The sequence below is a fragment of the Ailuropoda melanoleuca genome, chromosome 2 (genome assembly GCF_002007445.2).
Source record: "Ailuropoda melanoleuca isolate Jingjing chromosome 2, ASM200744v2, whole genome shotgun sequence".
Lineage (NCBI taxonomy): Eukaryota > Metazoa > Chordata > Mammalia > Carnivora > Ursidae > Ailuropoda > Ailuropoda melanoleuca.
The window spans coordinates 145,268,361-145,295,308 of record NC_048219.1 but is presented as its reverse complement, the minus strand read 5'-3'; the positions used below and the strand labels follow the sequence as shown (position 1 = coordinate 145,295,308).

Genomic DNA, 26,948 nt, shown 5'->3' with positions numbered 1-26,948 from the left:
TGCATCTGAAGCAAATACGCTGCTCAGTCCTTGAATCTCAGTGCAGTTTCTCTCTGTTCTAAAAAAACAATTCTTTCTTTCACATATACATATACTCCAAGATGGTTTGTTATAAAACCCACTGTTGGATTTCTTAGCAATCCCTACAAATTTTCTTTAAATAACAGATTCATAATGAATCAGCTTCAAATATTCAGCAAGTCAAATATATACTTAATTTCCTAGAGTCAACTTTTTAGTTTATAAGAAACTGGCACTTCACTGAAGAAACTTCTTAAAACATGAATTCAAGGGTCAAAAAATGTGCCCCAAAAGTCGAAATCCTATATACTTGCTATGAATCAATGAATGAAAGAAAAAGGAATATATAGCCATGGGGGGGATCTTATAGACAGAGGCACAAAGCAGCAACCAAAGAAGGGAAGACTGGGGCAAATAAGGCAAGGTCAGCTTTACCCCTTGGCAGAATAATCTGGTACTAACTACTCACTGCAGGCTCCTGGGATGTCTTCCCTTACTCCCCAAACTTTTCTTACACCAAATTCTACCAACTGGAAATTCATTATTGTTTAAATAAACTCTTTGAAAATAGAAATACATATCATTAGTCACTCATACCCATAGTAGTATATATTCCAAATATTTTGTGCTAGTGCAGGCATGTTATATAAGCACGTACTCACACAAGCCTGGTATCTGCCATTCCAAATGCCTGGAAAGACACAACTATCCTGTCCTTTACCTTCATGTCTGGGTCTATGTAGTGAGGAAACAGTCCTAATCAGTATCAGAGAGCTGTCTGGGCAAAAGACAAAGAACAAGGATATACCCTTCCCTTGACCACATTGAGCTCCCTAATCCATACTTTAAATTTCATGTTTTATTCCCTCCACTGTCCACTTGAAATCTACTCAATATGGCGATTCAGGCAGTGAATTCCAGACTTTGTCTACTACCAGCTGGGAAAATGCCAATGTACTTTTATTGCTCCCTCCCTGCTTGCTAGTAATTGAAATAAGAATTATATCACAAGCTTATTATACTGACCAATTTGTAAGTGACCAAAAACATTTCTGGTACAGTCTTACATTTCTGCAAACAACAAAGGAAATTTGCCTCCAAAAATCTGTATGCCATTTTACAACAAAAACTAAGCTTCTGAGTTCCCTTTCTCAGCTGTTCAACCCAATAATCTTGACAAGACCCTAAAAGAGCCAAGACTAAAATCCATACCTGCTTGATATACATAGTGTTCTTGCTTGTAACAAGCGGGGTTTTTCTATTTAATATAATAGTAAGCATCAGCCCCTTCTACTTTAAATGACAGGTAGCTGGAATTGTTACCTTTGCTTCTGGCAAACCCACAGGAAAAAAATGAACCCCACAAAGTCTGGAGGGAGAAAAAAAAGAAATATTAAAATCATGGCCCAATCACAATCACATCAGAGGTTCCCAAACATCTTGGGAGTATAAAAATCACTTTGGGTACTCATTTTATTTTTTTATTTATTTTTTTTAAAAAAGATTTTATTTATTTATTTGACAGAGATAGAGACAGCCAGCGAGAGAGGGAACACAAGCAGGGGGAGTGGGAGAGAAAGAAGCAGGCTCATAGCGGAGGAGCCTGATGTGGGGCTCGATCCCACAACGCCGGGATCACGCCCTGAGCCGAAGGCAGACACTCAACCGCTGTGCCACCCAGGCGCCCCGGGTACTCATTTTAAAAGCAGAGTTCTGGATGTCACTCTAGACCTAGCCAATAATTAGAATCTCTATAAGTGGGGGCTCAGAATACAAACATGTTAAACAAACACTACCAGAAAATTCTAATGCTTGCCATCCACAGACCAAAATTGTGTAAGCACTGCCTTAAGGCATGAGGAAAAGTTGAGAGCAGAAGCCTCATCTGTTGAACAGCCACAAAGGAATACAAAGCCTTAATGTAAATGGTTTATCAAGTTACTCTCACCCAAACTCTATCAAAATCAGAAGGGACTGGAACTGCTGGGGAGAAGGGGACGACTTTAAATTCGCTGCACCACAGGAGAGGATGGACCTGAGGAGAATTCCGCAACAAAACAACAGGGCAGCAAGAGGGCAAAGTGAGCGCACTCACCATGTGGAAGACAGGGAAAGGCTGTGACAGGAAATGGAGATTTGGTTACGTGACAGAAGAGGTAGACAGGTCTATACCCAAATTTTACAAAGGATTACCCCGTTAGGGGGAATGAAGGCTATACAGAGATAATACTTTCTGACCCAAATTTCAAGAAAGCCAAACTGTTACAGAAATTTTCCTAGCTGACACTTACTAAAGAGGTTATAAAGTATAAAAATTAAGATAATGGTTTATCAAATAACTTGCCTTTAACACAATATGTTTATTCAAATTCCAGTTTATGTGTTCACCAAGGCCATACACCAAGTAGAGGCAGCAGTGGGACATAACTCCTAAGAGCCACAGAGAAGAGTTGCAAATGACAAGAAGCACAATGGTGACCACTGTGTGCACCATACTGACAATCAGCACACCATGAAGTACAACAAACTGCAAATTCTCTTTACTCTTTGGGTTCTTCCTTTTCTTCCTAACGCATAAGGTGGTATTTATTAGAAATTTGTTCTCGATATTAAAATGCCATGGTTGCCACTGCCTATGCTTTCACCTTCAGACATTATTTCCACACCAGATTCTTCTTACTCTTTCTATACAGTATACTGCAATAGTACTAATACTGTATAATACTGTTAAGCTAAGGGTTTTATAATCGTTACCTCATTTCTTTTTCACATTAATATGTGAGATTAATGATATAGGTTTTATTATTCCTATTTAAAACATAGGAATGGGGGGGCGCCTGGGTGGCTTAGTCATTAGGCGTCTGCCTTTAGCTCAGGTCATGATCTCAGGGAGCTGGGATCAAGCCCCGCATCGGGCTCCCTTCTCAGTGGGAAGCCTGCTTCTCCCTCTCCCACTCCCCTGCTCGTGTTCCCTCTCTCGCTGTGTCTCTACCTGTCAAACAAATAAAATCTTAAAAAAAAAAAAAAAACCAAAAAACCATAAGAATGGGGGAGCCTGGGTGGCTCAGTTGGTTAAGCACCTGCCTTCAGTTCAGGTCATCACCCTGGGGTCCTGGGATCAAGCCCACAACAGGCTCCCTGCTTAGTAGGGAGTCTGCTTCTCCTTCTCCGTCTGCCCTTCCTCCCCGCTCGTGCCTTCTCTCTCTTGCTTGCACACTCTCTCTGTCAAGTAAATAAATAAAATCTTAAAAAAATTAAAAAACAGGGGCGCCTGGGTGGTACAGCGGTTAGGCGTCTGCCTTCGGCTCAGGGCGTGATCCCGGCGTTATGGGATCGAGCCCCACATCAGGCTCTTCTGCTATGAGCCTGCTTCTTCCTCTCCCACTCCCCCTGCTTGTGTTCCCTCTCTCGCTGGCTGTCTCTATCTCTGTCGAATAAATAAAAAAAATAAAATCTTAAAAAAAAAAAAATAAAATAAAATAAAAAATAAAAAAACAAAACATAAGAAAGATTTAGAAAGAGTCAGTAGCTTCTCCAGAGTCACACAAACAGCACACGACACAGCCAGGATTTAAATCTTGGTCTTCTGGCTCCAACACTTCTTAATTACCAAGCTATGATTTCAATGCACTCACTGATTGCCACACGTGGAATACAAAGTATTACAAAAGCTCAGAGAATATAGTACTGATATCTAGCTGACAGGAGAAGGCTTCACTTCCAGTTGCTTTGGAAAATTCAGTAATCAAGCAGAAACAGAAAAGCACAAGGACTTTCCCATGCTAGTAAATAGCCCAAATTGGCTGAAGCGTAGAGCATACGCAAGAAAGTCATGGAGAAGAGCAGCAGAAGAACTTTGTCAAATTAAGAGATTAAGCTTTATTACTTCAATAATCAATAGAGAGCAACAGGATTAAAACAGTATTTTCTACGTCTCACACTGCCATCAAAAGTAAAAATCTAACAGCGTCCACTTTAAAATTTTGCTACTCTCCAATGTGGATGAAATTCCAATTCTTTAACATAGCATACAATGTCTTTTGCATTCTGGCTCCAAACTACATTTTTATCTTCCTTAACAACTTTTCTTCCAGCCACAGTGGAAGTTATCACATTTCCTTATGCCACCGAGACCTTTTTTGTCTGCCTTGGTACTTACACACACACACACACACAAACACACACATATCCCTTGCCTGAAATACCCTTCTCCCTCTAGAAAACTCCTATTTATCCATCAAGAACCAGTCCAAAAGTTACTTTCCCTAAAGCCTTTCCTCTCTTCCTCAGGAAGAATTAATGGCTCCCTCTGTATTACACTGATTATAGCATTTACTATGTCATGTCTTCTACATATCTGTCTATATATCTCCACTGGGCTGCTAATAAATTTTGCAACATTAGAATGTAGCACAGCACAGGCAGGTAGCAAGTACTCACACTTTCTCTGAACAAAGATTGGTCTGGTAATGGAATGGAGAATCATTTGAAGGAGAAAAAATAAAGGAAGACCAGAGTAGATGTGAGAAAATTAAGATTTCATCTAGGTTGGTGTCAATGGGAGAAAAACAAAAGTGTCTTGACAATCACAACTAACAGAATCTATCTGATCTGTCAACAGTCTGGATAAGGCAGAGGGAATGGAGCTCAACAAGGCCTTATGACTGAGGCGCTGGCTTGAAAGGTACCTAAATAACAGAAGTAAATAGAAGTAGTGGAGTACTAGGATTGAAGGCTAAAATAATGACCTTATACATACATACTAGATTGGAAAATTCAGCAAGACAGTCAGATGGAAATTATTTATTTATTATTTAAAATAATTAAAAATGTGAAAATGGAAGTTGACAGTTAGAAATACTAACTTAGGGGCCGCCTGGGTGGCACAGCGGTTAAGCGTCTGCCTTCGGCTCAGGGCGTGATCCCGGTGTTAAGGGATCGAGCCCCACATCAGGCTCCTCTGCTATGAGCCTGCTTCTTCCTCTCCCACTCCCCCTGCTTGTGTTCTCTCTCTCGCTGGCTGTCTCTGTCAAATAAATAAATAAAATCTTAAAAAAAAAAAAAAAAGAAATACTAACTTAAATATTCCCCCTAATAGTGGTAAAAGCTAATACAGTCTCAGTAGATGAGGTTACTAAGAAAGAAAACGTAAAAAAATAAAATAAAATAAAATAAAAAGACTAAAAAATTAATCTCAAGGATTTGTAAATTTAGAAAGCAGAAGGAAGAAAAGTCAGCAAAATCATGGCCAGAGGGTAAGAAGAAAACCAAGAGAGTGTAATAACATGGGAGCTAAGGAAAGAGATATTAGGTACCAGGTATTGGGAACTGGTCAAGTAGATGACTAAGGATTTTATAATTAGGTTATTGATGGCTTTTAAAAGGGCTGCTTCAAAAGAGTGATAAAGGCTGAAAACAATCTCCATAAATTATCTGACTGTGCTTTTAAGAAGCACGAAAAATCAACAAAGAAAAAAAGACTGATGAGGTTCTGGGAAAATGGCTAAGTAGGAAGATCCTGAGCTCACCTTGTCCCAAAGACACACTAAGATAACAGCTACACAAGTGCAGTTATCTCTGAAATCCACCCAAAGACTGTCAGAACAGACTTTCCACATCAGAAAGTGTAGAAGAGGCAGAGACATAATTGGGAACCAAACTCTGCTCCCCACCCCCACCCCTCCTGCTCACCCCTCCCTCCCATCCCCACCAATCCCCTCTCAGGAGACTAACCACAAATAGGGGGGACACCACAAGCACAAAGAAGTGAAAGGATCAGACACCACCCTAAACACTCCAGGTTTGGAGGCCCTTGGAAGACAAATCCCCATAATATTTGGCTTTGAAAACCAGTGGGGTTTAACTTAGGGAGTTTTTTCAATAAGCAGAGCTTAACTCTAGGTACTTAAAAAAAAAAAAAAATCAGCAGCATAGCTCTGGGAGACACCCAGAGGGAGATTTAAAAATAGTCCCCACCCTTAAAGGGCCAGCATAACAAATAACCTAGCAAGATACAGCATAGAAGCAGCAGTTTGAAAAGCGTCTGGATATACTGAAGAAGGTTTATTCACCAATCTCAGAAACGCACTGGAGGGACAGGGATCCTTAGGAGATTTCCCCAAGAACAAAAATGCTGGTGGGCACCATTTCTCTCCCCTTACCCAAGCCTAGATAGCCAGACACTTGCAGGAACCAGCAAGAACACTCTGTACCTATCTTGTTAGTACCAGGTACCCTGTAAATGTTCTCCTTTGGATCCACCCCACCCAACCCGACCCACTCAACAGGTGTCCCTCCAAAGCAGCACCTGCCCAGACTCTCCCTGCAAGCAACCCCACAAGGAACAGTGCCACTTCAAAATGACTACTGTCCCAGGGCAGAGGGAGAGGGGGAATATAACCACACACCAGTATGCCTGCAGTCCCAGCAGTGAACCTTATAGCGGGCAGTGCAGAAAATGTGCCTTTTTTTTTTTTTAAAGATTTTATTTATTTGACAGAGAGAGACATAAAGAGAGAGGGAACACAAACAGGGGGAGTGGGAGAGGGAGAAGCAGGCTTCCCGCTGAGCAGGGAGCCTGATGCGGGGCTCGATCCCAGGACCCTGGCATCATGACCTGAGCCGAAGGCAGACGCCAACGACTAAGCCACCCAGGTGCCCCGAAAATGTGCCCTTCTGATTAGTTCTGGACTGGAAGAAAGCATCTGGTCTGATGGCCCGCCTGCCCACAAATGAAAGCCTTTCAGGGGACAGTGTGGGGAGAGCACCCTGCAGGTCAGTGTGAATACAGCCCCAGCAGACAGGCTAAGGGCAGGCTCCTGGTCTGACTGCTGACACTATCCAACCACAAGCAGCAGCTCCACACTGGCCCCTTAACAACATAAGGACCAAACCCTGCCCAGTGCACCCACAACAGGCAAAGTGGGCCAATGCAGCCAATTGGACTGAAGGCAAATGTGGCTCAGCCACAACAACAGGGCACACATAACCCACAGAGGAGACACCCCTGAAGTGCCTGGTTCTGATAAACAAGGAGCACTGAGCTGCAGGGCACCACAGGATCTCTTCTTCATAAGGCCACTCCTTTCTGGATCAATTGACATAGCTGACTTTCCTAATACACAGAAACAAACACAGAGAATTAGACAAAATGAGGAGACAGAAGACTGTGTCCCAAGTGAAAGAACAGGACAAAGCCACAACAAAAGAGCTAAATGAAATGGAGGTAAGTTAGGGGTGCCTGGGTGACTCAGTCAGTTAAGTGCCTGACTCTTGATCTCAGCACAGGTCTTGATGTCAGGTTTGTGAGTTCAAGCCCCACATTGGGCTCCACGCCTACAAGAAAGAAAGAAAGAACGAAAGAACGAAAGAACGGAAGGAAGGAAGGAAGGAAGGAAGGAAGGAAGGAAGGAAGGAAGAAAGAAAGAAAGAAAGAAAGAAAGAAAGAAAGAAAGGAAAGTTATATGCCTGAAAATGAATTCAAAGTAACAGTCATAAAGATACTGGACTTAAAAAATTCAGCGAGACCTTCAACAAAGAGATAGAAATATATATATGTATTATATATATATATATGTATGTATTATATATATATATAATGCACATATACACATGTGTGTATATATATGCATGTGTGTGTATATATATATATATATATATATATAAAGTCAGAGATGAAGAACTGAATAACTGAAATTAAAAATACACAAAGGGGGGGGCGCGTGGGTGGTGCAGTTGTTAAGAGTCTGCCTTCGGCTAAGGGCATGATCCCAGCGTTCTGGGATCGAGTCCCACATCAGGCTCCTCTGCTGGGAGCCTGCTTCTTCCTCTCCCACTCCCCCTGCTTGTGTTCTCTCTCACTGGCTGTCTGTCTCTGTCAAATAAATAAATAAAAATCTTAAAAAAAAAAATACACAAAGGGACTCAGCAGATTAGAGGTGGCAGAAGAAGAGATCAGCAATCTGGAAGACAGGGTAATGGGAAGTCACTAAACAGAACAGCAAAAAGGAAAAAAAAAAAAAAAGAATAACAAAAACTGAGAATAGGTTAAGGGAACTCAGCCACACCATCAAGTACAGTAACATTCACATTATAGGGATCTCAGGAGAGGACAGACAGAAGGGGGCAGAAAACTTATTTGAAGAAATAATAGCTGAAAACTTCCCTAATGTGGGGGAAAACACAGACATCCAGATCCAGGATGCACAGAGAGTCCCTAACAAGATGAACCCAAGGAGGTCCACACCAAGACACATAGTTAAAATCGCAAAAAGTACTGATAAAGAGGAAATCTTAAAAGCAAAAAGGGAAAAGAAAACAGTTACATATAAGGGAAATCCTACAAGACCAATAAGCTGATTTTTCAACAGAAACTTAGCAGGCCAGAAAGGAGGTACATGATGCATTCAAAGTACTGAAAGGAAAAAAAATGCAACCAAGAATACTCTATGCAACAAGATTACCATTCAGAATAGAAGGAAAAATAAAGAGTATCCCAAACAAAAGGAGTATATCACCACTAAACCAGACTTACAAGAAATGCTAAAGGGAATTCTTTGAGTGGAAAGAAAAGGCCATAATGAGGAGTAAGAAAATTGTGAAAGGAAAAAATTTCACAGGCAAATACAAATACGTAACAAGAGTAGATTAAACACTTATAAAACTAGTATGCACAGAAGCGGTAAAGTCAATCACATCTACACAAATCAGTCAAGGGATTCGCAAAATAAAAGGATGTAAAGTATGGCATCATATACATAAAACATGGGGAGAAGTAAAAATGTAGTGCTTTTAGAATGGGTTCAAACTTAAACAACCATCAACCTAATACAGACCTCTATACACATAAAATGTTATATGTGAACCTAAATGGTAACCAAAAATCAAAAACCTATAATAGAAACACAAAAAATAAAGAGAAAGGAATTTTTTTCTTTTAGGGCACACGGGAGGGGCAGAGGGAGAGGGAGAGAGAATTCCTAGCAGTCTTCATGCTCAGCAGTCCAGAGCCCAATGTGGGGCATGATCCCACAACCCTAAGATCATGACCTGAGCTGAAATCAAGAGTCTGACACCTAACCAACTGTGCCACCCAGGCCAGGCACCATAAGAAAGGAATTCAAGCATAACACTAAAGAAAGCCATCAAACCATAAGGAAAGAATAAAAGAAGAAAGGAACAGAGAAGAACAGCAAAAACAACTATAAAACAAGTAACAAAATGCCAATAAGTACATACCTAATAATAATTACTTTAAATGTAAATGGAGTAAATGCTCCAGTCAAAAAACATAGGGTGAATTATAGTGGATTTTTTTTTTTAATTTAAAATTAAAAAAAAAGACATAGGGTGACTAAATGGATTAAAAAAAGCAAGACCCACCTTGCTACCTTACTTCAGAACTAAACACACATGCAGTGAAGGGATGGAAAAAACATTCACCAGGCATACGGGAGCAAATGAAAGCTGAGGTAGCAATATTTATATCAGGCAAAACAGACTTTAAAACAAAGACTGTACCAAGAGACAAAGAACACTACCTAACAAAGAAAACAATCCAACGAGGGGATACAACAATTATAAATATCTATGTACCCGACATGGAAGCACCTAAATACATAAAGCAACTATTAACAGACACAAAGGAAGAAACTGACAGTAATAAGATAATAGTAGGGGACTTCAACACCCCATTAACATCAATGGAGAGATCATCCAAACGGAAAATGAAGAAAATGCCTTAAATGACACATTAGACCAGATGGACCTAAAAGATATATTCAGAACATTCCACTCAAAAACAGAATATATATTCTTAAGTGCACATGAAATATTCTCCAAAATACATCACATTAGGCCACAAAACAAGTCTTGATAAATTTTAAAAGACTGAAATCGTACCATGCATCTTTTCCAACCACAATAGTATAAAACTAGAAACCACAAGAAAAAATACAGAAAGAACACAAATACATGGAGGCTAAATCACATGCTGGTAAACAATGAATGGGTCAACCAAGAAACCAAAGAGGAAATTAAAAAAAGAAGACAATGAAAATAAAAACACAACAGTCCAAAGTCTTTGGGATACAGCAAAAGCTGTTCTAAGAGAGAAGATTAGAGGATTACAGGCCTACCTCAAGAAACAAGATAAAATCTCGAATAAGCTAACCTTACACCTATAGGAGATAGAAAAAGAACAAACCCCAAAGCCAACAGAAAAAGGAAATAATATAGATTAGAGTGGAAATAAATGAAATCGAGATTTTAAAAGCAATAGATCAATGAAACCAGGGGATGGTTCTTTGAAAAAATAAACAAAATTGGTAAATCTTTAGCCAGACTCATTAAAAGAGAGAGCGTGCTCAAACAAAATCAGAACTTAAGAATAACAACAAACACCACAGAAGTACAAAGGATTATAAGAGAATATTATAAAAAATTATATGCCAACAAATTAGATAACCTAGAAGATATGAATAAATTCCTAGAAACATATAATCTTCCAAAACTGAATTAGAAAGAGATAGAAAATCTGAACAGAATAATTACTAGCAATGAAATTGAATGCATAATCAAAAGACTTCCAACAAACAAAAGTCCAAAACCAGACGGCTTCACAGGTGAATTCTACCAAAAATTTAAATAAGATGTAATACCAGTTCTTCTCAAACTATTCCAAAAAAAAATACAGAAAAAGAGGGGGGCCTGGATGGCCCAGCTGGTTAAGCGTCCAACTCTCAATTTCAGTCAGGTCATGATCTCAGGGTCGTGAGATGGAATCCCACGTTGGGCTCCATGCTCAGTGGGGAGTCTGCTTGAGATTCTCTCTCCCACCTCCTCTTGCCCCTCCCCCACTCACACTCTCTTTAAAATAAATAAATCTTAAAAAAAAAAAAAAGGAAAAGGAAACCTTCCCAATTCATTTTACAAGGCCAACATTACCCTAAAACCAGAGAAAAATACTACCAAAAAAGAAAACAAGAGGCCAATATCTCTGATGGCACAGATGCAAAAATACTCAACAAAATATTAGTAAATCAAATCCAACAATACGTTTTAAAAATCATTCACCATGATCAAGTGAGATTTACTGCACGGATGCAAGGGTGGTCCAATATCTGCAAATCAATTAACATGATACATTACATTAACAAGAGAACGGATAAAAATCATATGATCATCTCAATAGATGCAGAAAAGTAAGTGACAAAATACAACATCAGTCATGATAAAAACTCTCAATAAAGAAGGTTTAGAGGGAATATATCTCAACGTTATAGAGGTCATACATGAAAAACCCACAACTAACATCATCCTCAATGGCGAAAAACTGAGAGCTTTTCCTTTAAGATCAGGAACAAAACAAGGACATCCACTCTTACCACTTTTATTCAACATAAAACTGGAAGTCCCCACCAGAGCAATGAGACAACAAAAAGAAGTAAAAAGCATCTACACTGGTAAAGAAGAAGTAAAACTTCCAATGTTTGCAGATGACATTTCACTATATATAGAAAAGCCTCAAGATTCCACCAAAAAACTATTAGAACTAATATATGAATTCAGTCAACTCACAGAATACAAAATTAATATATAGAAATCTGTTACATTTCTTTTTTTTTTTTTAAGATTTTATTTACTTGAGAGAGAGCATAAGCAGGGGGAGTGGCAGAGGGAGGGAGAAGCAGGCTTCCCACTGAGGAGGGAGCCCGATGAGGGGCTCAATCCCAGGACCCCGGGATCATCACCTGAGCCAAAGGCAGAAGCTTAATCGACTGAGCCACGCAGGCACCCCTGTTGCATTTCTATACAATAACAGTGAAGTAGAAAAAGAGAAATTAGGAAAATAATCCCATTTACAATTACATCAAAAGGAATAAAATACCTAGGAATAAACTTAACCCTCCTAAAACCATAAAACCATGGTCTCTTTTTTTTCTTTGTTTCTTAAATTCCACACATGAGCAAAATCATGTGGTATTTGTCTTTCACTGACTAATTTATTCCACTTAGCCTTATACCTTCTAGGTCCATCTATGTCATTGCAAGAGATCTCATTCTTTTTTATAGCCAAGTAATATTCCATTGTAATAATATCACACATCTTTATCCATTCATCTGTGGATGGACATTTGGGTTATTTCCATATCTTGACTATTGTAAATAATACTTCAGTAAACAAGGGTGCATATATCTTTCGGAATTAGTGTTTTTGTTTTCTTTGGGTTAGTACTCAGTAGTGGAATTACTGGATCATATCAAAATTCTATTTTTAATCTTCCACAGAACCGCTATACTGTTTTTCAAAGTGCTGCACCAATTTGCGTTCCCACCAATAGTGCATGAGTACTCCATTTCCTCTACGTCCTTGTCAACACTTCTTATTCCTTGGGTTTTGATTTTAGTGATTCTGACAGGTGTAAGGTGGTATCTCATTGTGGTTTTGATTTGTATTTCCCTGACGATTAGTGATGAGCATCTTTTCATGTGTCTGTCGGCCATCTGTATGTCTTCTTTGGAAAAATGTCTATTTAGGTCCACTGGACATTTTTAATTAGATCATTTGGAGGGGGTTGGTGTTGGGTTTTGTAAGTTCTTTACATATTTTGGATATTAATCCCTTGTTGGATATATCATTTGCAAATATCTTCTTCCATTCAGTAGGTTGCCTTTTTGTTTTCTTGATAGTTTCCTTTGCTGTGCAAAAGCTTTTTACTTTGGTGTAGTCCCAATATAGTTTAATTTTGTTTTTGTTTCCTTTGCCTCAAAGAGACATACCCAGAAAAATGATTCTATAGCCAATGTCAAAGAAATTACTGCCTGTGTTTTCTTCTAGGAGCTTTATGGTTTCAGGTCAGACACTTAGGTCTTAATCTATTTTGCATTTATTTTTTGTGTGTGGTGTAATAAAGTGGTCCACGTTCATTCTTTTGCATGTAGCTATTCAGTTTACTCTGTGCCATTTGTTGAAGAGACTGTCTTTTCCCCATTGTGTGTTCTTGCCTCCTTCGTCATAGATTAATTAACCATATATGCATGGGTTTATTTCTGGCCTCTTTATTATATTCTGTTGATCTATGTGTCTGTTTCTGTGCCAGTACCATAGTGTTTTGATTACTGTAGCTTTGTAGTATATCTTGCAGTCTGGGATTGTTATACCTCCAGTTTTTTTTTTTTTTTAAAGATTTTATTTATTTATTCAACAGAGATAGAGACAGCCAGCGAGAGAGGGAACACAAGCAAGGGGAGTGGGAGAGGAAGAAGCAGGCTCATAGCAGAGGAGCCTGATGTGGGGCTCGATCCTATAACGCCAGGATCACGCCCTGAGCTGAAGGCAGACGCTTAACCGCTGTGCCACCCAGGCGCCCCTATACCTCCAGTTTTGTTCTTTCTCAGGATTGCTTTGGCTATTTGGAGTCTTTTGTGGTTCCATACAAATTTCAGTATTATTTATTCTGGTTTTCCCCATGATAGGAGTCTTTCTCCTAGGATTCCAATAATTTCCAATGCCTTATTCTTGGTCAAAATTAAATCCAAAGAAGCAACTGTGCTTTATTTCTGCCTCTGCCCACTGAGATGAATGAATAATGTATTCCAATGTTAAAGCCCTTTTAAAAAGTACGCCTTAAGGAAATTTTTAGGGATTCAATTGCAAAAAGTTTATCACAGAATTCTTTATAATAGGGAAAGACTGGAAACAATAAAAGTGATACAGTACTGGTTGAACTTATAGTACCTACATACAATGCAGTACTTGATGAGTCACAGAAGATAAGGCTGCTTATTAATATTTGACGTAGAAAGTTATACACAAAATAGTGAGTGAAAAATGGTGGTTTCAAGACATTATTACAGCATGACTTTACACACATATGCCACACATAAAAGATGCCGAAATGCTATAGTGTTTATCTCTTAATTATTTTCAACGTTAGTCTTCTTTTTGGTTATTATTTTGGTTTTTTTTCAAACAAAATGTGTAACATTTGAGCATCAATTAGGTACCCTCTGATTTTTTTAAATTGTAAATTAACTGCCAGATATTCTGCTCTCAGAATAAGACTTCTAAAAGCTATCCCGGTAGCTGAAGGCCCCCAACATTACAAGAGCCAAGTGCCATACCAATTCTTTATTATATTGTCCACATTCTCTCACTCTAATGCTTCTGATTCTATTCTCATCCAAATGCTCTCATCAATGTTTTTACCCTCAGATTTAAGAATTTTCTCATAGCATCTTAACATAGAAGGGCACTCCTCCACCCTTCTATGAAATGAAGATGCCCTTCAACTGCTATACCAGTAATCATTCCTCCCCCTTTTTGCCTCTATTCTAGCACTTAGCACCCTGTAGTAACAGAAGACAAATCAGCCTTCCTTAGAAGACTTACAAGTCCCGTAAGGCGGAAACTATGTGCTAATCCTCCCCGGTGCTTAGCACATAGAAAACAATTGTCAACAAACTTGAGTAGATGGAAGTTTCAAACAGGTCAGAAGATGCCAAGAGGCATCTAGCTGATTTAAATTAATTAAAGTCTCCAGGCCTAGATATTACATCGCATGATACTTAACAATGATTTTAGAGTTCCTATTTATAATACGAGAAATCATGGGGAAGAGATAACAGAGTGGCACAAGGAAAGTTATGGAAGCTAGAAAATGTAGCATGAATAATAGACTTTGACTACAACAGAAGAGACAGGTAGATTAGAAGCTAACGTTTCAAAGGTACACACTTTAAACAGTGTGGGGGTGGGAGGACTATGAATTGACTCCAGCAACACCTGCTACTCTCCTAACACAAGTGCCTCCCCTTACGGTATTTGCACATACTATTCCCGTGCCCAGAACGCTCATTCAACTAGGTATCTACATAGCTTAACACTCTCATTTCCTTCAAATATTTGCTTAAATGTCATGCGCTCCAGTGATATCCTATTTAAAACATGAACCCTACCCCCTTACTCCATTCTTTTTCTTTTCTCCATAGCACTTATCACCTTCTAACACACTTAATAATTGACTTATTCACTGTTATTATCTATTTCACCTATTAGAATGTAAGTCCCAGGAAACAACAGATCTTTGTCCATTTTGTTCACTGATGTAGCCCAAGCTCCTAGAACACAAATGACTAATAAAAACTTGTTTAATGCACAAAATGGATGTAAGAAAGATTGTGAAGAAAAAAACAACCAGGATTGGTGGTATCAGCACAGTATCAAGGAAAATGCTCTAGACTTGAGATAAAAGATCTGGATTCAAAGCCCTACCACTTACTATAGCAAATGACTGTTTTTCTGGCAAACGTCTATGAACTTCAGTTACTTATCTGTAAAATGGGTGGTTGTGAAGATCAGATGAGATAAATGTGTATAAGAATAGCAGGGTAACTACAGAATTAATTATTTGAATAAATTAATTCAAAAGAGAGTTCAGGGATGCCTGGGTGGCTCAGCTGGTTAAGCATCTGCCTTCGGCTCAAGTCATGGTCCTGGGATCGAGTCCAGCATCGGGCTCCTTGCTCAGCAGGGAACCTGCTTCTCTCTCTGCCTGCCACTCCCCCTGCTTGTGCACTCACTCACTCTCTTTCTGACAAAATAAATAAATAAAATCCTTAAAAAAAAAGAGAGAGAGAGAGAGAGAGTTCAATCTTAAAAGAAAAAAATGAAAAGAAAATCCAGAAAGTTAACTTCATTTGGAAACAAGAAAGGATAGATAATGAGTTAGATTTCAATTTACAGCTGTGCTGTCCAACATGGTATAACTACCCACATATGCCTATTTAAATTTAAATTAATTAAAATTAAATAAAATTTAAAATTCAGCTCCTTGGTCACAATGGCCATATTTCAAGTGCTTAATGGCCACGTGTGGTTAGTGGCTACCATATTGGACAGCAGATTACAGAACATTTCCAGCATCACAGAAAGCTCTAATGCACAGTGCTAATTTATAAACTTTGAGTTGATAGCAGAATAGAATTCAAGTGAGTGTTATTTTAATATCCCTGACGCTCGATTCCTGGAAAGTTCAGGATGAAGAAATGCAAAATCCAACCACATAAACAATCTGAATGGGAACTGCAAACTGTGAATATAACAAATGAAATAATTCATATTATTTCATTACAAGGTCCTAGAATACATGAACACACCCCAGTTGATAATGTGAGGTCACTGATAAGGCAACTATAAATAGAGTCCGGAGAGGCCCAGTTAAGTTGCTGACAAGAATTTGGTCAGCATCCCAGCTCAAATCTCTAGTTAGGAACTTCATATACGCCTGCAGGACAAGTATTTACATGCAGTACAACAGTTTTCTTAGTGAGTAATAAGATACCTATAGCTCCAAATCTCACCCAAGAAGTTAAACTCCCTAGAATGGTAACAGCCTTCCTTAATGAGTAAGCATATTTCAACTATAAAGAGATCTACTATTAAGTACAAATGCTTGAGAATGGAATCAAAGTCAGATATTAATGTTTTTGTTTCAAGAAAGCTATGCAGAAATTGATCTTTTATATACTCGCAAAATTGAAGAAGATCTTGCTCATAAGAATGACTGGCTTGTAACAAATTTAAAATGTGTAACTGAGTTATAGATTTAGACTTGTGATTTTAAGCTGATCTTATAAGTTTATAAATAACATTTGAATATTGCAAAGACTTTAAGGTCACAGTGTTTAAAAAGTCAGTTTAATGTTTATATGAATGATTTAGTATCTAGGAGCATTTTATTACTTCAAACAAATTATATACTTAAGAAAATTGAACATATTATACACTAAAACTATTTTAATTATTTTAGCCTATTTCTATGCAGCAATATTTATAAAAACACTTGATATGTACTTCATTTTAAAATCAATAAATAACTATTCAAACCTAAAATTAGCAACCACTTAAATGCTCATCCTTAACAAAATGGATAAACTGAATGGGGTGCCTGGGTGGCTCAGACGGTTAAGGGTCTGCCTTTGGCTCAGGTCATGATCCCAGAGTCCTGGGATATAGCCCTGAGTTGGGCTTCCTGCTCAGTGGGGAGTCTGCTTCATCTCCCTCTGCTCCTCCCCCCTGCTCATGCTCTCTCTCTCTTGCTCACTCTCTCTCTCAAACAAATGAAATCTTTAAAAAAAAAAACAAAACAAAACACAGACAAATTGCAGTATATATCCATCCAATGGAATACTATTCAGCAGTAAGAATGAACAAAATGCAACTAAACATAACAACATGGATGAATATTACAAACATAATGATGAGGGAAAGAAGCCACACACAAAAGAATATACACTGCATGATTCCATGTAAATAAAGTTCAAAACAAGCAAATCCAAACTATAGTCAAGGTAGTGGTTATCCCGGTGGGAGTTGAAAAGGAACATGAAGAAGGCTTCTGGGGACTGGTAATGCTGTTTCTTAATCTAAATACTGATAAGATTGATGTGTTCACTTTGTGAAAAGTAATTAAACTGTAAACTTATGATTTGTGCATTTTTTATAATAAATTATGTAACAATTCAATAAAGTTTAACAAAAAAATAAGTATATATACAAACATTTATAACTACCCAATTAAGACTGTAAGCCACGTACCACCCCAAATTATCCCAGGACCATCAGTACAATGTGTATGTACTATACTTTGGAAACATTAACATATCAAAGAAAGAAAAGGGGAAAGGAAGGACATGTCCCAGGAATAGCAATAATTCTGGTGTATAGCTGGAGTACACAGTAGGTATCAAGCAAATAAGAGGCCTAGAAAGGCCCATTTGCTCCCCTGGAAGACCTTAACTGCCCTAACCAAGGAAACTGGAATGTATTCAGTAGGCAATGGGGATGACACATGCAAATGATGCAGGTGGAAGACTAACTACCATTAAGTTTTCAACCTTTTCCCTTAATTTACCCAAAAATATATCAGCAATACCTCCATTCTCTAGCATCCAGTTTCCAATCTGGAGGGACTTCAAAAGAGTAACTGTCCTGGCTGCCTCTCCCCAATGGTCACACAGTCATCCCTTCTCATGGGAGGAGCGATTTACCTGGTTAGTAATTTCTGAGAAGAGACACCAAGCATCTGGAGTCAGCATTTTCTCTCCTTAGAATCTATCAGCTACGAAGTGGTTATACTCCAGTCTCTCTCAGGACCATGTATAAGGCTTACTGGAACCAGCTCTGCCCTTGCAGGGGAGGCCTTCTGTGGTCCAGCATTACCTGTGACTGTCTATCCAATTCAGGGTAATTATTAGGTAGTCCAAATCTAAGCCATATTCTCCAACTAGCTTCATTTGCAATAAAGCTGACATTTCTATCTCCACCTGTCTATACTCTATGTATTCTCAATTGATTCTGAACTCAGATGTGGCACAGTGATAAAATTAAATATTACTCCTAAAGCCTAACAAATAAAGAGAATACTAATGGGGGGAGGGCAATTACTACTTCATGTCAAAAGAGTAAACTCTACTCAGGATACTTTGGTTTGGTTTGGAGTTGAGATTAACATACTAATCGCTGAACAACAGAAATTCTCTTCTCAATAATCAGAAAATATAACTGAAAGGAGTAATACTTGCTTAGCATTTGTTTTTAAAGTGTTCCATAAAGTGTATCATCCGACTACAACAGCACTTCCATTCCTCTGCAGCCTAAAAATAGATCACTTAATTTATTCCTAGATATTTTTATTAAGTGACTAGGGGTAGGTGGCTTTATAGTAAGTAACTTCCTGACATAAAGAAATCTACTTGCAGAAAATGTGATCCATCCCAAAATGATACTTGCAATCTAAGTATGTTTCTGTTTTATTCTTAACATTGTTTTCTACCACAAATGAAACAGCAAAATTCACTCACAGAAGGAAATAGTTTTGTCTATTTTTTAAAACCATGCATTTCAGTTTGATAGGATCATATATTTTGTCATTTAATACAGTAAGTACAATATAAACTAATGCCTTAACTATATGACACTGTATTTGATCACGATCTCTTTAATCACAAATGGTTGAAACTTGGCATGACAAAGATGCCCTCCTAAGAAACATTTACACAAGGTTAACTCAGCTTTTTTCCTTCTGGAAAGCATCTACCAAGGCTTCTGGGAGATGTTAAATAATACACCATTTTTTAAAGAATGGTGTGTATAAATGGCACTGTAAGTAAATTAAGCAATTAGTAGCAGTCTTAATCAGATCTTCTTTTGATCTGAGCAGAAGAGTTTATAACCTCTGTAAAAATTGCCATATATAACAGTCCTGACTAACACAAACCACAACTGGGAAGCCGTTAACAGTGTGGAGGGATGGATGTCACAAGGGATTTTTTTCTTCTCTTTTTCTAACATTACAACAGCTTTTTTTAAACTGAAAAAAATCCAAAACCAAGGCATAAAAATGTCACATACTTAATTGGCATTTACTATGATTTTTAAGAATCTAAAACCGCATCCAGTAGCAAGATTAAAAAAAAAAAAGTTTATGCAATTTAAAGAAAAACAGAGGGTACAAAAGTAAACCATCACTCTCAAAACTCTGCTCAGCAACTTCAAATAATGAGAATATATGTTCCTGAATAGAAGTAATGAGAACCAACTGATGGGAGACCAATGTGATAAGTGCAACAGGTTGTGATCGCCCAGCCCTCTTAAATATCCACATTTCTCAAGACTCTTACCATCCCGTTTCTATTATCATTGTCTCCAAAGTCCCATGGCATATAGTCACATAATTTTATGTATTACCTAATGCACTAATTTCCAAAACTCAAATCCATGTTTTCCTCTCTATTCTCACTGCCATCATCTTGATTTAATCCTTATTTCTCACCTATTATGCTACAACAGCTCTCTAACTGGTCTCCTTATGTGAATCCTCATCCTTCTCCAGCCCATTCTTAACACTGTACCTGGATGCAAACCCAAACCCAATCTGATCAAGTCTCTTCCCAGCTTAAATGCCTCAAGGGTTTGCCATTACCTAACCTCCTTGGCTGCTTCATTTTCCTTCACTACATTTATCACCATCCGACATACTATATTACTTGATTGTTATCCCCGCCCCAAAAGGAATATGAGTCCATAAGGGCAGAGTTTTTGTCCACTGTTATATGTTGCACAGTAAGCACTGAAATAGTCACACATGAATGAGTGAATGAGTAAATGAATGAGTGAATGAGTTAATGGACTGATGACCTACAGGCCAAGGCCCCCATGATCTGCCAGGTCCTTCCTCTTTTTACTTCACTCCCACCTCTACCAATACTGAATTGTTTAATTACCTAAATACAATATGCACTTTCATGCCCCCTTGCTTTGCCATATGCTATTACCTTTGCCCGGAACTCTCTTCACCATCCAATCAATCTGCCACACCATTATCCATATTTTAAAACTGTCTCCAGAAAGCTTCCCCTGACCCCAGAGATAATCACTTTTTCTTTCCTTTGTGCTATATCTGTACCTGTATTTATAGCAGCTCTACTCAAACTGTGCTGGAATATGTATCTCCCTTACTATTGTGATTCTTTGAGGCCAAGGACAATTATCTCTCTGCCTTCAGTACCTAGGACAATACTTGTCATAAAGCAACTATTCTATAAACATTGGATAAATTAACATACGTGTGACTATCCTGTAAGGGAAATGAAAACATGAAGTTTCGAGAAGTCACTCCTTCAGTTCCATGATGATAACCAGCCATGAGATAGAAGAATTACAACCAATGACATCATCCAAGGTAATCAGAGAGGAGTTGTACAAATAACACACATCACCAAATGATTCCAAAATAAGAGACATATAGTCACACTCACCCTTTATTAGATTTACACCCTGGCTCCTTGCTCCATCATTTGTCTTCCCTTTAGACTCAGCTCTGCTGCTGGCAAACTGAGGCCCAACTAAGCAAGAGGAAGTTGAAGGGAGACCTTGTTTCCCCATTGACAATACAGTAAGCAGATCACTCACCAAGGGAGATCAATCTTCCATCTAATAAAAGTTTTTATGTTCCTCATATCTTGATTCAACCTTCAAACCAGTTGTACAGAACTAGATTTAACCACTAGCCACACCTAACTCTGAACCAAAGACCAGAGCTTTCTACCCCTAATCTACACCAACAATAGGTTACAGTTGTGCCTTCTGTCTATGGAGTAACCACACAAACCAGTCACCTTCAGCCATGGGAAGCCTCATTCGTTACCCAAGTGTGCCTCATAAACATTACTATTTTTCTCTGACTGCTGCAGACCAAGGCCCCTAAATCCAACTAAAGGCACACGTGACCCCCCCAAAAAAGGAACACCTGACCTACTTACTTAGTTCTAAAAATGCAAACATGCATTAAAATGTACAATCACACAGACATATACAAATGAACAGACATAAATGTACACAAAGCCATTTGGGGAAAAAAAGTTTAAACCCAATGATGGCTAATATAACATCAAGTGAAGCCTGAGGCCAAGATAATGATCCTTGATTTCTCTCTCCCCCATCATTCAGTAAACAAGTTACAAAAAATTAACGTCTTAATATTTTTTCAAATAGGTTTGCCTACTCCCAATATTATGCCTTAGTTCAGAATGGCAGCATTTGTCATCAGAGTGATAGTCTCGTAATTGGCTTCCCTGTCCTTGGACTCAATGAAAATTGCACCTACCATTTCATTTGAAGGATTATATTACCAGCAATGCACTATGCACTTGATCACTTAACTCTGTATTGTTGAATTCTCACAGCAACGCTGTAAAGCAGAAATTACTGTCCTCATTTTCACAGACAAAGGACTGAAGCCCTGAAAAAGGTTAAGTGACTTGCCCAAGGTCATGCAACTAGAACTGTGTAGTGGAAATTCAAACTCAGGTCTTGGTTCCCAGCCCTTAACCTTCTGCTTAACCTTCTTCAATTTGGTCCCCAATGTGACCTCTCTAAAAGGTAAATGTAATCATGTTTTGCTCCACTTAAAATCCTGCAACCAAGACTTGCCTCCAGCCCTCAACCTCTGTTATTCTCACCCCCTCCTACCACATTGAACTCCCAAAAGTTTCCTAATCTTTCTTTCACTGCTTTACCTGTGAACACAATGTTTTTCTGCCAAGAATATTTTTCTCTTTTGGCAGGTTTACTTCCAACCCAAACTTCAAGATTTACTCAATCCTTACTCGGGGAAGCCTTCCCCTTGACATACAGACCTAAAACTGGGGTATGTGACCATTTGCTATGGTTATCAGCTAAATTTCTTCACGCTGTATTATGACTTGACCTTACTAGGCTATTAGTTCCTTAAGTAAATTAAATACTGCATTCTTAAATCTTTGTATTCCTGGTAGAGTATATACTAGCAGACAAAGGACTCATGAATGTGTAATTACTGAAGGAAATCATCATAAGTAGTATAAGTTAAGAACTTGGGGGGCGCCTGGGTGGCACAAAGGTTAAGTGTCTGCCTTCGGCTCAGGGCGTGATCCTGGCGTTATGGGATCAAGCCCCACATCAGGCTCCTCCGCTATGAGCCTGCTTCTTCCTCTCCCACTCCCCCTGCTTGTGTTCCCTCTCTCGCTGGCTGTCTCTCTCTCTCTGTTGAATAAATAAATAAAATCTTTAAAACAAACAAACAAAAAAAAGAACTTGGCCCTAAAGTTAATATGATGTACTCTGGAATTCTAACCTGCCACAGCTGAAGCAGGCTTCGTAAATCTGTTTTGTTTCTTCTTCTGCAGACGACTGTACCCACCTCAGAGTTTGGAGAGAAGTAAAAGAAATAAAGTTCATCCACGTGACAAAGCCACATCTCGGAAAATATTTTCTCCAGTAACTTCCATTAGCGCTTAAGATTTCCCCAAAAAGTAGTAAGTCAAGCTCTCTTAAACATCCTCATTCACAGGGTCTTTCAGCTTCTAGTTACACCAGAGTTCAGTAATTACCACCACAACCTATATCATTAACTAATGTCTGAAGTTTTTTTGTTTCTTACCCATCTGTCACTTTCCTCCCTCAAAGTCAAAGGCAATGCCCCTAAGCAAATGGAAACCTGCCCACAGAAACCAGTCATCACCTTGCTCCAAGAACCACCACTTCTCCCCACACCCAGGCTTGCGCGAATTAGGAGGGCCATCATCTAGGGCAAACTTAAATCTTCTTGGAGGATCATGTTAGAAACCTTTCTATCCATTCGAAGACCTTATTCCCAAGTATTAATTCAAGATAATGAATTCCTGGCATTAAGAATCCAAGAAAACGGATTCCCCTGAAGCCTTCCCCAATAAGAGTTCTTCAGATTTATTACTCTTAAATAGTGACCAAAATCCACCATTCCATCCCGCCCCCTTCCTGCCAGAGTCCAGGGTCTCGTCCACTCTCTCGAGATATGGGTCTTCACTTTCAGGGACCAGGATGCCTTCCTCCCACCGTGTCACCTCCCTTCCCACTTTGCCTATGCCCTCCCGCAGCACAGGCCTGGCCTGGTCTCGCCGCCAGCCAGCTCCACAGAGCCGCTACTCACCGCTTCTTGGGGATGATGCCTGACTCCTGCGCGGCGGGAGTGGCAGTGGGCGCCGCCGTGGCCGCCGACGCAGCTCTCCGCGCTTTGCACTCATTGGTACTCACAGCCTCCTGGGGCCGGCCCAGCAGATGGCCCGAGAGAACCCGGAGCCTCCGCCCGGCGCGGTCCCGGTCTGGGTCCGGGTCCCGGTCGCGATCCGCTGCAGAGCCGGAGCCCGCGCCCGCGCCCGTCCCACCCGCTGCAGCCGCCGCCTCCGCCATGGCTTCCGCCTTGTGCTGCCGCCCCGGACTGCTGGGCGCGGGTGAAAGGTCACTCAGAGCGGCGCCCGGCGCGACCATTCGCTGCGACGCATCCCGGCAGCCACCGCGGCGACTGGGCGGCGGGTGCCATGCGCCGGGAGCTTCATAATCTCAGCTCCCGCCCACCGCGCCCGCTCGCCCTTTGCGGTCACGCCTCGGACGGCGGGCACCTGCGGAGCAGGTGAGTTTGAGCTGTCCCGGGATTGGCCCAGACCGGGATGCGCTGAACTGAACCAGAATCCAAACCACAAACATCCCGAGATGGCCTAATACCCTGGGTGGTGACCTCGGGTGTCCCCTGGGCCTCCAGAGTAGCTTTCCAGGGCAGATGCCTAGGACCGGGGTGCTGCTGGGGCTGACAACTTAAGCAGCGCCGTTCTTCTCCTGAATGAGCTCCTACTACTCCCCGTGTCCCCTCCGCGTCACTAAAGTAACTCAAAACCGACTCGTTGCCTGTAACCGTTAGAGCAAATAGCTCTCATTTTCTCATCGTCTACTTCGTGACTGGCATTGTGCTTAAGGCTACATCTATAGTAATCTCCATTTTACAGATGAAAAAAACTGAGGCTCAGAGACACTAATTTTCCTGAGGACGTAAAGCTGAGTTAGAAGCGAGATTCTTTCCATTCGTTACTGAATGCTATACCCTTCCTTACTTTAGTGGAGGCAGAGTTTTTATTGCTACAGATAGAATTACCGAACAGCTGTCCTTAAGACTTCTTGCTTTTCTACAAATTGACTTTCTGGATAATAGCACTTGGTGAAATTAGGGGGATCTCATAGGGCAGTGCTCCACAACCGTCTTCATCCCGTGGGTTAGATAGGCTTTTATAAAGCACCTTGCAGACCTAACCATCAGAAGTAAAGTTCTTTTTTGCATAATGTGCAATTCAAAGATTAAATCTTGGGAATGGTAAGAGAAAGGGTTGTCATAGGCATTCCAAACCCAATGAAGTCACCTTCTTTCCAAATAACCACCTTCTTTCTAGCAGGCTCTGTGAAAGAGTTAGGACAGTTCAGGAGCTATTTGACTAATATAAAAGAACTAAATAGTTCTGAGAAAATTCAGGCAACAATGAGAAAGACTTGATTTAAATGCCAGATCTCCAGATCTTAAGAGATAGTTCAGCATTAAATATCCAGTCTAGCTGTAGAATCACTGAGCCCAACTCCTGTTTAGCTGCTCCTTTTTCTCCGTTGGCTATTTCAGATGGAGGAGTGAAGAAAAGGGACAGAAGGAGTAAATTGCTGAGTGTTCTAAAGAGAAAGTCTCCTCAAGCTTGAGAATTCAGCCATTCTAACCCTCAAGCTTCCCACACCCTTTCTACATGCTACTAGAACAGCATTAAAATTTGCTTGCAATCATGTAAAATTGGTATTTTTCTTGCCAAAATGTTATTATAAGCAACAACTTCCACAGAATTTTTTTGGAATGCAACTGGTCTATTAATTTTTGCTTGACTCTCAGAGAGCTTAGTCTAATACTAGGCAATAATTAAACTGATTTCTTCACTATTGTCCAAACTGAGGTATGCATATACTCCTCACCAACTCTCAGGAGGCAAAACTTATTAATTTTGTACATATCAAAGGAATAACAAAAAGCCTTTTCTCCTGGGTGATGAAAAGTTTGATATAAACCAAAATTGTATACCAGTGGAAAAAATACTGATATTTTTTCAACTATATATACAGTAATGAAATACAAGCAATAAAAACGTATGTACCTAATTCATTACTATGTTCTATGAGATGCAAAAATATGTTAAGTCAGTGCCTCATCTACATGGTATAATCAGGCTGATTAGGAGTCAGGATATATGTGGGGCGGGGGAATGTATGATACTGTTGGGTGGAATAAGTGTGTTGTAGGTGACCTTGGTGAAGGGTTTCCTACCCCCTCTCCTAACAAGAACAAAGCCCAAATAGAGTGCCTTGAAATTTATTTCAAAGAAAGAATGTTTCACACAAAGCGTGGTCCATTGAGATGCTTATGATTCCCACAAAAAGCAAAACCTCAGTGAATATAACATTCAAGAAGGCCATCTCAACACACCTGTTCCTTCTGAGTCCTGGAACACTTGGCCCTTAATAACCTGGATCCAATGAAGAGCAGACCACATGTACAGAAACAAAGGGTGAGCCCAAGAACAAAAGGAATTTTATTTTTATTTTTTTTAAAAGATTTTATTTATTTGACAGAGATATAGACAGCCAGCGAGAGAGGGAACACAAGCAGGGGGAGTGGGAGAGGAAGAAGCAGGCTCATAGCAGAGGAGCCTGATGTGGGGCTCGATCCCTCAACGCCGGGATCACGGCCTGAGCCGAAGGCAGACGCCCAACCGCTTTGCCACCCAGGCGCCCCCAAAAGGAATTTTAAATGGAATGGCTTCTATTTGCATTTATCATATGTCTTCTGATATGAGGCACAAGAAAAGTCTAAATAGGATAAATTAATACCTGGAACTTGTACCAAATTACTGATTTCCATTATTTATCTATAGAGCTGCTGGTCTATTAATTTTTACTTGACTCTCAGAGAGCTTAGTCTAACACTAGGCAATAGTTAACCGATTTCTTCAGTTGTCCAAATTGAGGTCTGGATATGCTTCTCACCAATTCTCAGGAGGCAAAATTTATAAATTTTGCATATATCAACAGAATAACCTGTTTTAAGGAATTCCCTGAATTAAGGAATTCTTGCATTTTATGTATTTTTTATTACAAAATATAACACAGAGAAAAGTGAACCAAAGTATAAATTATCACAGATCAAACACCCATGTAGCTTCCATCTAGATTGAGAAATAGAACATTGCCAGCACCCTGGAAGTCCCCCTTATGCCCTCTCCCAATCCCTTAACCCTCCCTACCTGCCAAAGGTAACTACGATCCTCAGCTTTATAGTACACATTTCCTTGTTTTTCTTTATGGTTCTAATAATTAAGCATGCATCCCTTACTGGCTTTTTGAATTTATATAATCACATGGTACATTCTTTTGTGTCTGGTTTCTTTGACTCACCATTACGTTTGTGATATTCATCCATATTATTGCATGTAGTTGCAGTGCATTCATTTTCTTTGCTGTATAATATATATATATATATATATATATA

The 26,948-nt window shown here is 39.5% G+C and overlaps 1 protein-coding gene across 1 annotated transcript in view; it reads right to left on the bottom strand.

The window, feature by feature from the left end:
- AGPS (alkylglycerone phosphate synthase) overlaps window positions 1-23,842 on the bottom strand; it is a 136,649-nt gene extending 112,807 nt beyond the window's left edge. Inside the window, exon 1 of the mRNA XM_034654787.1 lies at window positions 23,532-23,842. Within this exon, the coding sequence (XP_034510678.1) occupies window positions 23,532-23,791 (260 nt within the window). The 5' untranslated portion in view covers window positions 23,792-23,842. The remainder of the gene's footprint in view (window positions 1-23,531) is intronic.
- Window positions 23,843-26,948: the final 3,106 nt, after the last annotated feature.